The following is a 16,824-nucleotide window of genomic DNA, read 5'->3' on the forward strand; positions in this document are numbered from 1 at the left end:
ATAAATAATTTTTAACTGTCTACAAAGCACTTTGTACACAATCACACTCACAACTGTAGAAGACAATAAGGAATTGTGGATGTAAAAGTAAGCAAGGTGGTTTTCGCAGTACAGCTGTGGTGAACAGATGTTTGTTAAACAGGTGTATATGATTTGGTGAACAGGTGTATGGGGATTGATGAAAGGTGTATGGGGGCTTGGTGAACAGGCCCACATAAACAAGGTGAACAGAATGGGTTTGTTAGGTATTCATAGTTTTGTGTCTGACCTTCATTGGGCCGGTTCTTCAGCAACAGCACGCTCAGCGGCTTCTCCAGCGGTTCCAGGTCTCGGGGAGGGCGGGGAAGAGGGATGGGCATGGCGGCAGGGGAAGGCGAGCGGTCCAGACGGTCCCTGCTTCCACTCCGTTTCAGTGGTTCTTCATACCGCCTGTGGTCCCTGTCGCTCGGGATACGTTCGCGGTTTCTGTCAAAGCCATGGTCATGACCATAACCACGACCTGGGCTATGGCTGCCACCTCTGTAGCGCATGTCAGGGCTATTGTTGCGGTCCAGAGCCCGTTCGCTGCGGTAGCGCCGGTCCGGGCTGTGCTCCCTGTCTAGGGCTCGCTCGCTTCGGTAGCGCCTGTCAGGACTGTGGTCCCGGTCCAATGCACGTTCACTTCGGTACCTCCTGTCAGGGCTGTAGTCACGATCTAGCATGTGGTCACTCCTGTAGCGCCGATCCGGACTGTGCTCTCTGTCCAAAGTCCGACCTTTGCTGCCGTCTCTCCTGTACTGCCAGTCTGGGCTGAGGTCCCTCTCCATACTCCTGCCTCGTTCACCACGGTCATAATCCCTTTCATAATCCCGCTCCCGTGTTTGGTATCCGGAATCCACGTACCCTCCGCCTCGCTCCCTCTCCAAACTGTTGTCCCGCCCACCTCCACTTCGACCACTGTACACACTGCGCCGGTCCTGGTCGTAGTTGTAATTATCGTTGAAGTCGTTGTTGAAGACACGGTCATCAGGCGATGGTGGACGGTTTGACAGGTTGACTGGAACTTTCCTGGGTCTCTTGACCGTCTGTTAAAAAGAACACAGAAAGAAAGAAAACTGTCCAATTACGGGGGGGGGGCATTAACTAACAACATAGTTCTGCGCATCTTGGTTGGTTAATTTTTTCCAAAATAACAATTTGGTTGAATGACTGAATTAAAATTCTTTACTTACTATTTTTGCTACTTTGCCACACTTCCTGAGGGTTTGGACAGCAAAGGAGTGGACTACTCCCTCCATGGGAATGGCATTCACCTGAATAACCCGGTCGTTTTCACTGTCCACAGACACAAGTCAAAGTTAGCGTTACACTGCAAAATATAATGTAAGTAATATTCTTATCTGGGACGGGGCAAATATTTTAGGCACTCATGGCGCCCCTTTGAAAGAGTTTCAATAACAAAAGTATTGAGAATTATAGACCGCTCTCTGTATATTTGCTCAAAACATTTGATGGTGGCGTTTGGGTGGCATGGCGGTCTATTCTCTTGCCTACCAACATTGGGATTGGCGGGTCGAATCCCTGTGTAACCTCTGGCTTGGTCGGGCGTCCCTACAGACACAATTGGAGTCTGTGGGTGGCAAGCCGGATGTGAGTATGTGTCGTGGTCACTGCACTAGTGCCTCCTCTGGTCAGTCAGGGCGCCTGTTTAGGGGGGAGATGGAACTGGGGGAAACAGCGTAATCCCCCCACACGCTACGTCCCCCTGGCGAAACTCCTCACTGTCAGGTGAAAAGAAGCAGCTGGTGACTCCACATGTATCGGAGGAGGCATGTGGTAGTCTGCAGCCCTCCCTGGATTGGCAGAGGGGGTGGAGCAGCGACTGGGAAAGCTTGGAAGAGTGGGGTAATTGGCCAAGTACAATTGGGGGAAAAAGGGGGAAAAATTACAACAACAAAAAAACATTTGATGGTGGTTTCTTTACATTCGAGGGTGCTAACTTTAATGCATCATTGTTGCTGTATTTTTGTTTTGTTTTTGTTTTTTTAATTTCCCCCCTTTTTCTCCCCAGTTGTATCCGGCCAATTACCCCACTCTTCCGAGCTGTCCCGGTCGCTGCTCCACCTCCTTTGCTGATCCGGGGAGGGCGGCAGGCTACCACATGTCTCCTCCAATACATGTGGAGTCACCAGCCGCTTCTTTTCACCTGACAGTGAGGAGTTTCATCAGGGGGCTGTAGCTTGTGGGAGGATCACGCTATTCCCCCCAGTTCCCCCTCCTCCCTGGACAGGAGCCCTGACCGACCAGAGGAGGTGCTAGTGCAGCAACCAGGACACATACCTACATCTGGCTACATCCTGGAAGACACGGCCAATTGTGTCTGTAGGGACGCCCAGCCAAGCCGGAGGTAATGTGGGGATTCAAACTGGCGATCCTTGTGCTGGTAGGCAACAGAATAGACTGCTACACTACTCGGACATCCCCATTTTTGCTGTATTACACTATATATACACCATGATATACTATATACTACTGTATTATAACATCTAGTGCTCTATGTCTGTCATATGTGCTGCAGCAACAACCTCATCTTCCTTCTGGGATCCTCTCAGTTTAATCTGCTGGTATCTGATGTCAGGGGAAACATAGCTAACACTGATATTATCTGATGTCAGGGGAAACATAACTAACACTGATGTTATCTGATGTCAGGGGAAACATACAACTGATGTTATCTGATGTCAGGGGAAACACAACTAACTGATGTTATCTGATGTCAGGGGAAACATAACTAATACTGATGTTATCTGATGTCAGGGGAAACATACCTAACACTGGTGTTATCTGATGTCAGGGGAAACATAACTAATACTGATGTTATCTGATGTCAGGGGAAACATAACTAACTGCTGGTATCTGCTACCAGGGGAAACATAACCAACACTGATGTTATCTGATGTCAGGGGAAACATAACTAACACCGATCATCCAAAGGAGTTGAATCAAGTGCAACTGGACTTGGTAAACATCCGTGAAGACGTTTCGCCTCTCATCCAAGAGGCTTCCTCAGTTTGTGCCTTTCTGACTAGACCAAGCTAGTCTGACTGGCTGCTGATGAGACTCCGAATTTATCCTCTAGGAGTCGTTGTCAGAGCTATTGATATGCGTGGCTCTATGTGATCCGATGTTTACCACCGCCCGTCGCTAGCAGAGCCATAGAGCCACTCATATCTATGGCTGTTAGCGACGGGCGAAACGTCTTCACGGATATATACCAAGTCCAGTTGCACTTGATTCAACTCCTTTGGATAACCATGACCTGGATGAATGAGAACATTCACAGACAACTAACACCGATGTTATCTGATGTCAGGGGAAACATAACTAACACTGATGTTATCTGATACCAGGGGAAACATAACTAACACTGATTTTATCGCTCAGTGTGTCTCAAGTGCTACAGATTCAGTCCCTCGATCATAACAATGTTTGATTAAATGTCTTAGAATACCAGACAGCTTCAGTAATATTAAAACATGTTTTAATCCAGCATACAGTTTGTTATCTATTATGGATAGGTGTCCTATTTTGCAAAATGGTGGCAGCAGATGGGACCCAAAGCAACATTTGCTCCCTGGATTGTAAATGAGAGATGTATACTCGCCCATTACACATAATGCATCACCATTATGAGGTGTTGCAGTTCATTACAGCCTGGGCCCTGGTTGGATATCTCAACACGATTCATATGTCGAAGGTTATGGTATGTGTGTAGCATCCTGTAGGGTTGTTGTTGTTGCCTTTTAGCTCTGTTTTTTTAATTTATTTTATTTATTTGTAAGGAACTGTGTACAATATCAAACATTAGGGATACACCAATATCACTTTTCAATGCGGATACTGATTCCCAGTACAGATGCTGATCCAATTCATTACTTCTGCAGAACAGTTCAGACCATGGCTGAAATAATTGACTGCAGGTAAAATAACTGAGATAAAATCCACCCCACCCCCCAACAATAAAGAAATACAGGATTTAATGTGACATAAATGCAGCAAATCAAGGTATTTTGCTGATAGTTATGCCGTCATAGCTTCTGGTATCAGATTTTAGCTTTGGGTCAAGTCTCCAATACCGATACTCCAACTTAGCCTAGCATCAGCCTGAAACTAGACGCCGGTATGGGTATAGGCATTACTGCATTCCTCCATTATCCAAACCGCTTATCCTGCGCTCAGGGTCGGGGGGATGCTGGAGCCTATCCCAGCAGTCACTGGGCAGCAGGCGGGGAGACACCCTGGACAGGCCGCCAGGCCATCACAGGCCTGACACACAACTGGATATATAGACGAGGAATTTTTGGAACAACTATATAAAAATGGAGGTAATTACAAAGCAACACTGGAACGAATATGTGAAAAGGTTTGTATGTCCTGGCCAGCTAACAATGTAAGGATCGTCAAACAATGAAATATAATTCATAATTCCAAAAATCCCAGATTCCCCTAATATGGTTTCTATCAGTCATCCTGATCAACATGGATTCAGGCCAAGTCATATTCATATTCAGTGTCTATGTTTTTAATTTTTCTTATTACAACACAAAACAATGATTTTGCTTTGAGTGAGCCTCTTATCACTTAACAGAGAAGGACAAATCAAGTACAACCAGTATCATCCCACAGACCAGTGCCGTGACAGCAGCTTCTGACTCTTCTGTACTACATCAGAAGACAGCAGAGGGCTGTGTAGGGGTATTCGAGACTTCCTGCTCAATTTAGAGCTTAAATCATGGTTTGGCGTGCTCCTTAGCCTTTAATGCATAGCCTTTTTTGGAGGGAAAAAATAAACGGCATTGGTGCATTCCTATTAAACATACATGTGTCTACCTGATGTGCTGTACCAGATTTAGCTCAAGGGTCATTTTCACCCACAGTGATCTTGGCTGGTATTGGTGTGTGCAAGCGTGTATGTGTGTGTGTGTGTGTGTGTGTGTGTGTTGCAGAAGGTGCACAGAGAAGTAAATGCAGCTCGGATTAATCATGAGATGCAGCAAGGTTGGCTGACTTGTATTGTGTTAAGAACATAACAGTACGTACAACAACAGTCCATCAGCAGGCCCTCCTTGTAAAACATCAGAAACCATGATGGATGTCTCGCCGCTCTCCTCATTTGGGTTGTCCCGTCCCCCTGAGACCGCGATGCCAAAACCCATCTTGGGATCCTGCAGATGGGAGGAAGATGTGTATTGTAAATAAGCTCACTCTGTCTAGTTATTCTGTGTGTATGAGGTCAGTGTGTCGGAGTGTTAGCATACACAGCTAATGTACGAGTGGTAGATATGCCTCTGCGTTACTAAGTCCGAGGCCGATCTCCACAGCTTCATCATGAGGGGATCTGAGTCTGAAGCGGATTTGACTTGTTAACACTGCCGCTACTGCCGCTGTGTGTCTGCGTGTGTGTGTGTGTGTGTGTGTAGAAGTGTAGTGTTAAACACCCATGTCTACAATCACTTCATCTTGTTCCTCAGATGGTGATTAACCCACTGATGTTAATCCTTATCATGATAGCTCTCCCTGGAGAGCGAGAGAGACAGAGACAGAAAGAGAGACAGACAGACAGAGAGAGAGAGATTGAGAGAGAGAGCAAGAGACATAGAGAGAGAGCGCAACAGAAAGACAGAGAGCGAGAGAGACAGAGGGAGACAGAGACAGAGGGAGACAGAGACAGAGAGAAGAGACTGAGAGCGAGACAGAGAAAGAGAGAGAGAGAGAGAGAGAGAGAGAGAGAGCGCGCGAGTGTTTTCATGCCAAGATAAGCTGCATGTTGTTTTAATGCATGTTATTGGGTGGTATTTAAAGAACAGAGTGTTCTGTTGCCCTTTACCCATTTTAAAAGGGTTTGGGCCCTATATTACAATATACCTGCCCCTGCGGCGCTTCACCCACATGAGATTAGACAACAGTTTTGATGACCGCCCCCCCTATTCCCATCCCCCTCTTCCATCTGTACAGAAAAGAAAACAAATCCTTCAGCTGGCCGGTGTTACACCAAAATCTGCAACCGTCAGAAATCGTGACCTGTACGTTTGAATGAAGGGCTGAGATCTGCAGTGTAAAAATAAATGTCTCAAGAAAATGCAGGATAACCACCTCAAGCAGGTGTACATGGAGTTGATAGTCCACTGAGATTTTATTTATTTATTTATTTATTTATTTCCCCCCTTTTTCTCCCCAGTTGTACTTGGCCAATTACCCCACCCTTCCGAGCCGTCCACCCCCTCTGCTGATCCGGGGAGGGCTGCAGACTATCACATGTCTCATCCAATACATGAGGAGTCATCAGCCGCTTCTTTTCACCTGCCAGTGAGGAGTTTCACCACGGGGACGTAGCGCATGGGGGGACCACGCTATTACCCCCCCCAGTTCCCTCTCCCCCCCGAACAGGCACCCCGACCAACCAGGACACATACCCACATCCAGCTTCCCACCCACAGACACGGCCAATTGTGCCTGTAGTGACGCTCAACCAAGCCGGAGATAACACGGGGATTCGAACCCACGATCTCCGTGTTGGTAGGCAACGGAATAGACCGCCATGCTACCCGGACGCCCTATCATTTAACTTGTGAGCAGACAGTGGCACACAACAGGCCGTCATAAAACATATTTCTTGAAATCAAGAAAATCAAACATTCTGCATGGTATTTAACTTTTTAAACCATCTGTTGTCCCCACTGAAGTCATGCAGCCGCTACCTGGCCACATGCCACCTCTGTAAGGACGAGAGATCAATACGCGCCACATCTGTCATCACCACAATCCATGTGATTTTAGCATGACAATATGTGTACATACTGTGTAAGAGACCAGGTATGGGTTCTTTTTCTAGTTTGCATGCTGCACACACACACATTATCTTCCAGATGTGTTTCTTAGTACATGTGCACCAAGGAACCTCAAATATCCCTTCTGACAGTCTTCAATAAACACGTCTAGTACCCTTTCCTATGTATTCTTGACCTGTTTCGCTTCACACCAAGTCAGACTGCCTGTGTGTGCAAGTCAAAGTCCCTGCGTGTGCAAGTCAAACTGCCTGTGTGTAAGCTCACACACAAAACACTAAAACCTGACTGCAACACAAGTTTCTGTCTAAGCATTTCTTCCTTTCGTCGGCACTTCTTCACCGTTATATTTCATCTGCGTTCATATTTAGAGTACTAGCTGTTACTTACCCCTGGCCAATGACAGGCTTAACCTGTACAATACCAGGTTAAGTGCCTTGCTCAAGGGCATCTTGACTGTTAGTCGGGAGATGAGAGCTCATCTTCCTGCTCCTTTACTTTCTCAAACATGGCCTGAGGGACACACTCATGTATGTGCACGGCTGTTCTGACACACACGTGTGAAAGTTTTACTTTGGTTGGAAGAACAACAGGGGGCGTACGGGTGACGTGGCGGTCTATTCTGTTGCCTACCAATGAGGTGATTGGCGGTTCAAATCCCCGTGTTACCTCCGGCTTGGTCGGGCGTCCCTACAGACACAATTGGCTGTGTCTGCGGGTGGGAAGCCGGATGTGGGTATGTGTCCTGGTTGCCGCACTAGCACCTCCTCTGGTCGGTCAGGGCGCCAGCTCGGGGGGGAGGGGTAGCTGGGGGGAATAGCGTGATCCTCCCACGTGCTACGTCCCCTTGGTGAAACTCCTCACTGTCAGGTGAAAAGAAGCGGCTGGTGACTCCACATGTATGGGAGGAGGCATGTGGTAGTCTGCAGCCCTCCCCGGATCAGCAGAGGGGTTGGCGCAGAGACCGGAATGGCTCGGAAGAGTGGGGTAATTGGTCAAGTACAATTGGAGAGAAAAGGGGGGAAAAAGCCAAAAAAAAAAAAAAAACCCAAAAAACAAAAACTAGAACAACAGCAGAAAAGTACAGCGTGAAAGCAGATGTGAAAATGGCAAGAATGAGAAGCGCCGTCCTCACCAGCCACCAGTGTGTGAGCGTGTCTGTCTGTCAGAACAACAGCAGACAGAATGACAGGGAATAAAGAGCGAGAGCAGACAGGAAAATGAAACGGAGATGAGTGAGTGCAGCGAAGCTCCGACAGCTGGTCGCGGTGGGGGGTCAGGGCCAGGGTCAGGGTCCTCCACCGTGACCTCGGTATTAAAGCTGCTTTTCACTTTAACCAACGGCTCCGCTGGACCGCGGCATATAAAACAATGAGCTCATCACCATGATTAGCGAGGCTCAGCTGCATGTACTGCGTACACATGTGTTCAGTATGAACATGTGTGTGCCATGCCTCTCTCCCCAGGGGGCACGCAACGGTATCCTGGTACACGTCATGTGTCCAAACTGAAACCAGTTTTAACGACACAATGCCACTTTATTTTATCATTGTACCGGTTATAATGAACCTGTTCTCTGCATTTATCCATCCATCCAAACCACTGATCCTGCTCTCAGGGTCGTGGGGATGCTGGAGCCTATCCCAGCAGTCACTGGGCAGCAGGCGAGGAGACACCTTGGACAGGCCGCCAGACCATCACAGGGCCGGGCCTCTGCATGTAACCCATCCCATTGTATAGGAGCAGTGGGCAGCTGCAGGGACCCAGGGACCAACTCCAGCTCTTCTTTCCACTGCCCTGCTCATGGGCACAGGCAGGAGTATTAACCCTAACATGCATGTCCTTGTGACGGTGGGAGGAAACCGGAGCACCCGGAGGAAACCCACGCAGACATGGGGAGAACATGCAAACTCCACACAGAAAGCACCTGGGACGGCCTGGGGTTCGAACCCAGGACCTTCTTGCTGTGAGGCAACAGTGCTGACCACTGGGCCACCGTGCCGTCCTTAAGTAACTTTTCAACCCTGGGTGGGCTCGCAAAAAAAGCATCTAGTGTCAGCGATGTCAGGTGATATTCCCCTAGTGAGGTATAACACAAATACTTGTACAATAATTACAGTATTTCTCTGTTAATGAACAATATTTTGGTACAGATTGTGCAGCAAATCAGGCCAAAACAGATGTTAAATATATCTAAAATATACTACTACTACTACTACTATTACTACTACTGCTACTACTACTATTACTTGTGGCTGCTCCTGATAGGGGTCACCACAGCAGATCATTCGTTACCATTTCTTACATATATGTAAAATGTCCCCCAAAAATGAAATGCCAGCTGGATTGTGTTATCTTCCCCACTAATGTTTCCAACTTGCAGGGGTGCTCCAGGGCCATGCGACATGGAAAAGGAACACCTGTCTTGCACCCCTCTATTAATGTAAATAACAACAGATATGATGGCGATGCGACAGAGGATGGCTTGTTAACCTGGCGTGTGGCCCTTGCTCTCTCTCACTATCTGTGGCGCTGGACGATCTAGTGCTTCAGTGGTGCTGTACTGGTGCACCGGGTGCAGGTCACTCTCAAACGACGGTGTCGGCATCGTTAGGGGCCAACATGTCACCGCAGCTGCGTGATATCCCTGCACACCTGAATGTAAGTGTGATCATATGCAGTGTGTTTTCGAGCTGGACTCACCCGGTGCAGGGTCACTGTGTACTGCTCCCACACGGTCTCCTCCATCACCGGGTTCTGTCGGAGGGGAAGGACAAGATTACAAAAGGTTGGTCAGATTTCACAGACGGTGATTAACAATGAATCACGTGATGCAACAACATGGCTTGCTCATGACATTGTCATTACACAACCCCAAGCGTTCAGTGAAGAGTACGGCAACCTGTTAGTACTGACGGCTGGTCCACATGCATTTGCTTTCCTTTAAAACTACAAGTCTACTTGAAAACAGGTCAAAGTAGACTTAAGAGATCCGGTCTTTATCTGCCATGAACCATTTTGAGGAACCAGACAGTCTACACTTAAATAAATACCCATTTAACAATAAAACTATGCAATTTGTTGGACAACAACCAGCAAATACAAAATCATTCAAGTCAACAACTTCTGGCAGCAATGTTCCTCCCCAACTGAATAATACATTTTTCCTTTTTTGGGGGGTGGGTGGGGTGGGTTGGGGACTAAAATGAAGCTAAAACAAAAACTTATTCCATTTCGTCTCATATTCCAGTTAGACAGCACGTCCCTTTTCCTTTAAAAAGAAAAAAAAAAGAAAAAAGATGAATCTCTCATTTCACTAAACTGACAGTTCAACTAATTTGACCCCCCCCCAAAAAAGCAAAAAAAATTAAAAGGTACACTTGACTTCTCCTCTGCTTGCCTTGCCTCACCGAGTCAAGTCAAGTCAATTTTATTTGTACAGCCCAATATCACAAATTATACATTTACCCCAGAGGGCTTTACAGCAACACAACATCCTGTCCTTACGCCCTCTCATCGGATGAGGAACAACTCCCTAAAATCCTTTACCAGGGAGATAAAATAGGAGGAAACCTCAGGGAGAGCAACGAGTGTCCCTGCCCAGACCTTCATCACAACAATTAAGCCACATCAGCAGAATCACACACTCACAAGCCCCTGCAGGATGCGGATGGTCTTGACCGCGTGGGCCCATTTCCTGTGCAGGCTGAGTACAGTCTTCATCCTCTGTCCTCACCTATCTGCGTCTCTTCCTCTGTAGCGCTAGTGGTGCTCTGGGGGAGGGAGATGCTCCACAGCCTCCTCCATGGCCACGGGAGCACAGCCGCCACCACCACCACCACCTCACCCTGCATCTGCCCGCCCGCCCGCTTGCCTGCCTGCCTGCCTTTGACGTAAGAGGGATCTGCTGGCCTACATTCAGTGCAAATCCCACTATCCACAGACAGTGTAAACACAGAGACACACTAACTCCTGCAAGGGCGCGCACACACACACACACACAGACACCGAGATTAAATATCCAAGTGTTTATTTATGCAAACATCCACAACAGGGGAAAAAGGCAACAATGTGGGCACCTTTGCAGACCGAGCCGACTTTCTGCGATGCGTTTGCTTGTGAGCGCTACACACTCTGCTAAGTTTAAGAGATTACACAAATACACAATCACATAATCGCCACCAAACAACACACACACACATACACACACACACACACACAGATAAAGTGCAGGTTGTAGTCTGGCGGGTTTTTATTCACACAACACTAGCTGGGATTTTCAAGGGTAATACTTCATATTTTGGTAAATAAAAGGGGAAGTCAAATCCTCGTACCCACAACCTCTCAGGCCCGGGCTTAGTGAAACGGGGGCACGACTCTGGCTGGCACCACACCTATCATAACACACTATTTGGACTTCTGGCTTGCAAAGGGAAAAAAAAATCATCATTATTATTATTACTATTATTACTTATTATTGGTTTATTTATTCTGGTTTCTGTCTCGATGCCCATAGGTATTTGGTACACCATTATTACAATTATTTTTTTTGCATCCATACTGATTTTAAGCCACAAAGGCCTGAAAAATTGCAATAAGTAGGAAAAAAAAAGTTTAAAGTGTTGGAATCTAATAAATAAGATTTTCTCCTTAGACAACAGCTTAGGAGCAGTTGTATTCTAATCAGAACAGACAAGTAAAAGTAACGCATGAGAAATTACAAGTAACAGTGAGGCAAAAAAGAAGAATCATACCAGAGTAAAACTGTAACACAAAGGTGTGATGACTTCAATATCACAGACCTGCTCTGGGCTGCACAGTGAAGTGATGCTGTGAGGAGGTTTGATGTGACGCTTTCTGCACCTCTGAATGTCTGGATGTTAACTCCAGGACCTAAACTCATCTTTCAAGCTTTTGGAACACACAGAGCTTAAAATAAATGCATTTTGTTTTAAATATTAATAATTATTTTGTTTTGATTATTATATTTTTTATTTGAAAATAAATGCATTTAGCATTTCTTTGGATTGCTGCAGTTTTCATAATTCAACGTAGAGAAGAAACGATGGAGCTTTAAAAAAACCATACTATCAAACTGCAATATCTATAATATGTATAATATGTATAATATATATCTATAATACATAATATGTATAATATGCATAACATATGTATAATATCTATAATATATAATATCTATAATATTTATAATATATAATATCTATAATATGTATAATATCATCATGTTTGAGAAATCAAATCGTCACTAAAGTATTCATGTAATATTTAATCAGGGGGTACCATTTGTCTTCACGTGGACAGGGTTGCACCAGTCATTACTATATTTTTCACTAAGTTTGTGTATAAAGTCTATACGAACCTCTTAGTTTTAATCAGTAAGGTGTTAACTAGCAGTTTCATCGTTTGGGCTGCAGTTCAAATATAAGTGATGTCGTAGCTAGTAAAGCCTCAGTGATGACTCCACGGCTTACTGCGTGAACATCACAGCAGCCAGCCAATCAGACAGCACTCCATCCCTACATCCATCCACCCATCCATCATCCATCCATCCCTCCATCATCCATCCGCCCATCTATCCATCATCCATCCACCCATCTATCCATCATCCATCCACCCATCTATCCATCCATTCATCCATCCATCCCTCCATCCATGCATCCATCCATCCATCATCCAAACTGCTTATCCTGCTCTCACGGTCACAGGGTTGCTGTAGCCTATCCCAGCAGTCAATGGGCGGCAGGCGGGGAGACACCCTGCACAGGCTGCCAGTCCATCACAGGGCCAACACACACACACCTAGGGACAATTTAGTATGGCTGATTCACCTGACCTGCAAGTCTTTGATTCACCTGACCTACAAGTCTTTGATCCACCTGACCTACAAGTCTTTGATTCACCTGACCTACAAGTCTTTGATTCACCTGACCTACAAGTCTTTGATTCACCTGACCTACAAGTCTTTGATTCACCTGACCTACATGTCTTTGATTCACCTGACCTACAAGTCTTTGATTCACCTGACCTACAAGTCTTTAATTCACCTGACCTACATGTCTTTGGACTGTGGGAGGAAACCGGAGCACCCGGAGGAAACCCACGCAGACACAAGGAGAACATGTAAACGCCACACAGACGATGACCTGGGATGACCCTCAAGGTTGGACTACCCCAGGGCTCGAACCCAGGACCTTTTTTGCTGTGAGGCGGCCGCACTCATCACTGCGCCACCATACCAATAAGAGGGGTACCATATGAACATTAAAATTGCAGTTGATGACAAATTTTATGAAAGACTGAAAAAAAAAATCAAACACAAGAACACTCAAAATAATGTATTGGTGTTGAAATAATGACTTCACACCCCTTCAATTTCTCCCATTTGGGTACGGATGCCACCCAAACAAAGAATCCGGGTCGACTGTGCCATCAGTTTTTGCACGATCTCATTTGTGATGTTTTTACACCTCGAGTCAGACAGCGTTCACACGTCAGTACGGGACTCTACAGCTGCCTCACGAGCCAGTGTTGGACAAATATGTCCTCATCTCATGAATCATGCCCAAAATGTGCTGGCGATGAATTATCATTATCAAATACTACCCACAAGTCTAGGCCAGTGATTGTTATGTTTGTTGTTGTTTGAGTGAAGCTGGGTCAATGTGTCGTTGCTGTTGTTTCTATAAAACACTGAAGTTCTCCGTCAGCTCACGCCGAAGACCACTTCTCCTCATCGCTATGTGCTACGAAACTAAAAACAAGTTCTTCATAGTAACTAACAGCAGTGGTGCATCTCCACTTACATGACAGCCAGACTTAGCAAGGACTGACCTACAACTGGTGCAACCCTTACCAGATCTGACCCACACGCCTCACATTCAGACACACAACGATAATAATGTACTCATGCACCGTGGCCTCAATGAGGGTGAGAAAGAGGTCAAAACTTCGAGGGGCCCCCCCAGCAACTAGGGGCCCTCTCCACAGGCTGCATAACAGTAATCGGGAATCAGGAACAACCTACTTGTCATTTCATCTTATGGTACACAAATAAACTAAATGCCCTTTCCCCCCAGCCCACAGCAGTGCAACACAAAAGACAAAAACACGCATCCAAAAACATACAAAAACAGGCGTGTATTACACGCTTTGGCGTGATACTGGGCTGGGGGGGGGGGTAGCGTGATCCTGCCACGCGCTACGTCCCCCTGGTGAAACTCCTCACTGTCAGGTGAAAAGAAGCAGCTGGTGACTCCACATGTATAGGAGGAGGCATGTGGTAGTCTGTAGCCCTTCCCGGATGAGCAGAGGGGGTGGAGCAGAGACCGGGACGGCTCGGAAGAGTGGGGTGATTGGCCGGATACAATTGGGGAGAAAAAGGGAAAAAAAAAAAACAAACCCCAAAAAACAAAAACAAAACCCCCCCGAAAAACAAAACAACATTGAATTACTTGTCCACCCGTAACCTATACGACGTCACACATGGACGGTGCGTTCACAGCACTCGGCTTCAGCGGGACAGAACACCACCACTGGATTTTAATGATCAAGAAGATGGCCAAGCTGTGTCATCCCAGTTCACGTCAAACTCTAACCAGCGAGAAAACTACATGCAAACACCCACACACACACACACACACACACACACACACACACACACACACACACACACACACACACACAGCCCCTCAGACTGCCTTCATCTACAATGTCATGTTTTCTTTACAGCGCTCGCTTGCAGGCGAGCCTGACGGCCGGGTCCGAGCCTCCTGGGTGTGTAGTCTCTTATGTAACAACACACAAACACGGCTCCGCTGATGGGATGGGAGCTGAAATACTGGGTCACCCTCGCAGGACGTGGCTAAGAAAAACAAATGATTCAGAGGGGAAGGGAGAACAGCAAGATAAATAAATACACACTCCAATATGTTGCTCCTAGGGCAGCAAACATCCCACAGGCTCGATATTTGTTAAGTCGAGTTACCGTCTCCCAACAACCTGGAATGCGTGGGGGTTCCTTTTCTCACACAGACAATTATGAAATCCCACGGGTCAGAATTACACTTATCTGGCGAGGAGGCTCTCATCAAGCAGGAATGTGCATGACTGGGTTGCTCACAAGTTCACTTACAACGACATTTCAAAAGTACATTTAATAGGTTTAAATACATGTGATTGCTGTGTTAAAAACAGATTTATTTGTTCATAAAATTAGTGCAAATATGTGAAAGAAGTCTATGTGTATGAGAGGAAGTATGACAGGTGGACACGGTCTTAAAACACATCTCGTGCTCCAGATTATATACTTGATAAGGTCACAGATGGACTCAGTGCTTATTTACACAGAAATCACTAAGACTGCTGGGGATGAGCGAGAACAACACACAAGATTTATCTTCAGTGAGACGCAAGACGTCTTTTAATCTACTGGCCTACACTGTATTCAGTAAAACAACACACACCGTCCAGTAAAGGTCAATTACAAGTCAAATCCCCAACACACCAAATGACTGATACACACACACACACACACACACACACACACACACTATATATAGTGTGTGTGTGTGTGTGAATAACAAGGTAAGTTTCTTACACCCAAAACCTTAAAACACTCATTTTTATTTACTTTACCATTAAGACAGAGTGCAAAGCAGACCAATTTAAGATTTTTTTTTTGACCAATGTGGACGGGGGCACAGGTAAAGCACTGGGATGGCGTCCAGCGCTTCACCTGTGCCCCCGTCCACAGGGTCAGTGGTTGTGTCAGGAAGGACATCCCACCTAACATTTTGCCAAATCATTATGCGGACTGACATGCACTGGAGAGAAGAGGAATGAAAGTCAGTAGCAGCAAGACGGAATACTTATGCGTGAATGAGAGAGAGGACAGTGGAATGGTCAGGATGCAAGGAGTGGAGGTGACAAAGGCATTTGAGTTTAAATACTTGGGGTCAACTGTCCAAAGTAACGGGGAGTGCAGTAGAGAGGTGAAAAAGAGAGTGCAGGCAGGGTGGAGTGGGTGGAGAAGTGTGTCAGGAGTGATTTGCGACAGAAGGGTACCAGCAAGAGTTAAAGGGAAGGTTTACAAGATGGTAGTGAGACCAGCTATGTTATATGGTTTGGAGACAGTGGCACTGACGAAAAGACAGGAGGCGGAGCTGGAGGTGGCAGAGTTGAAGATGCTAAGATTTTCACTGGGAGTAACGAAGACGGACAGGATTAGGAACGAGTATATTAGAGGGACAGCTCAGGTTGGACGGTTTGGAGACAAAGCAAGAGAGGCAAGATTGAGATGGTTTGGACATGTGTGGAGGAGAGATGCTGGGTATATTGGGAGAAGGATGCTGAATATGGAGCTGCCAGGGAAGAGGAGAAGAGGAAGGCCAAAGAGGAGGTTTATGGAGGTGGTGAGGGAGGACATGCAGGTGGCTGGTGTGACAGAGGAAGATGCAGAGGACAGGAAGAGATGGAAACGGATGATCCGCTGTGGCGCCCCCTAACGGGAGCAGCCGAAAGTAGTAGCAGTAGTAGAAGTAGTAGTAGTAGATTATGCGGACTGTCAAGACCCCCATCTGTGTTGTGCCCTCACAGGGCAACTATCAAATCCACTGTGCAGTAGCAGCAGTAGTAGTAGTAGCAGTAGTAGCAGCAGTAGTAGTAGCAGTAGTAGTAGTAGCAGTAGTAGTAGCAGTAGTAGTAGCAGTAGTAGTAGTAGTAGTAGCAGTAGTAGTAGCAGTAGTAGTAGTAGCAGCAGTAGTAGCAGTAGTAGTAGCAGTAGTAGTAGTAGACGCTACCAGGTACAAGACACTACCTGGTACAAGACACTACCAGGTACAAGACACTACCAGGTACAAGACACTACCAGGTACAAGACAGTACCTGGTACAAGACACTACCAGGTACAAGACACTACCAGGTACAAGACACTACCAGGTACAAGACAGTACCTGGTACAAGACACTACCAGGTACAAGAC

The 16,824-nt window shown here is 46.4% G+C and overlaps 1 protein-coding gene across 4 annotated transcripts in view; it reads right to left on the reverse strand.

Moving 5' to 3' along the window:
- The window catches only part of tjp2a (tight junction protein 2a (zona occludens 2)), a 61,561-nt gene that overhangs the window by 43,627 nt on the left and 1,110 nt on the right, over positions 1-16,824 (reverse strand). For 3 of the 4 annotated variants that reach the window (XR_008811084.1, XM_056290373.1, XM_056290372.1), the window contains exons 2-5: positions 9,528-9,581; positions 5,080-5,204; positions 1,212-1,314; positions 269-1,064 (exon numbers count right to left, since the gene is read on the reverse strand). Coding sequence is in view for 3 of the 4 variants with exons in the window: in XM_056290373.1 (XP_056146348.1) it covers positions 269-1,064; positions 1,212-1,314; positions 5,080-5,204; positions 9,528-9,581 (1,078 nt within the window). In the remaining variant the exon portion in view is untranslated. Of the gene's footprint in view, positions 1-268; positions 1,065-1,211; positions 1,315-5,079; positions 5,205-9,527; positions 9,582-10,475; positions 10,610-16,824 lie in introns of those variants that run through there. The other variant, XM_056290374.1, reaches the window with a different exon arrangement.

Source organism: Lampris incognitus, chromosome 12 (assembly GCF_029633865.1).
Source record: "Lampris incognitus isolate fLamInc1 chromosome 12, fLamInc1.hap2, whole genome shotgun sequence".
In the NCBI taxonomy this organism is placed as follows: Eukaryota; Metazoa; Chordata; class Actinopteri; order Lampriformes; family Lampridae; genus Lampris; species Lampris incognitus.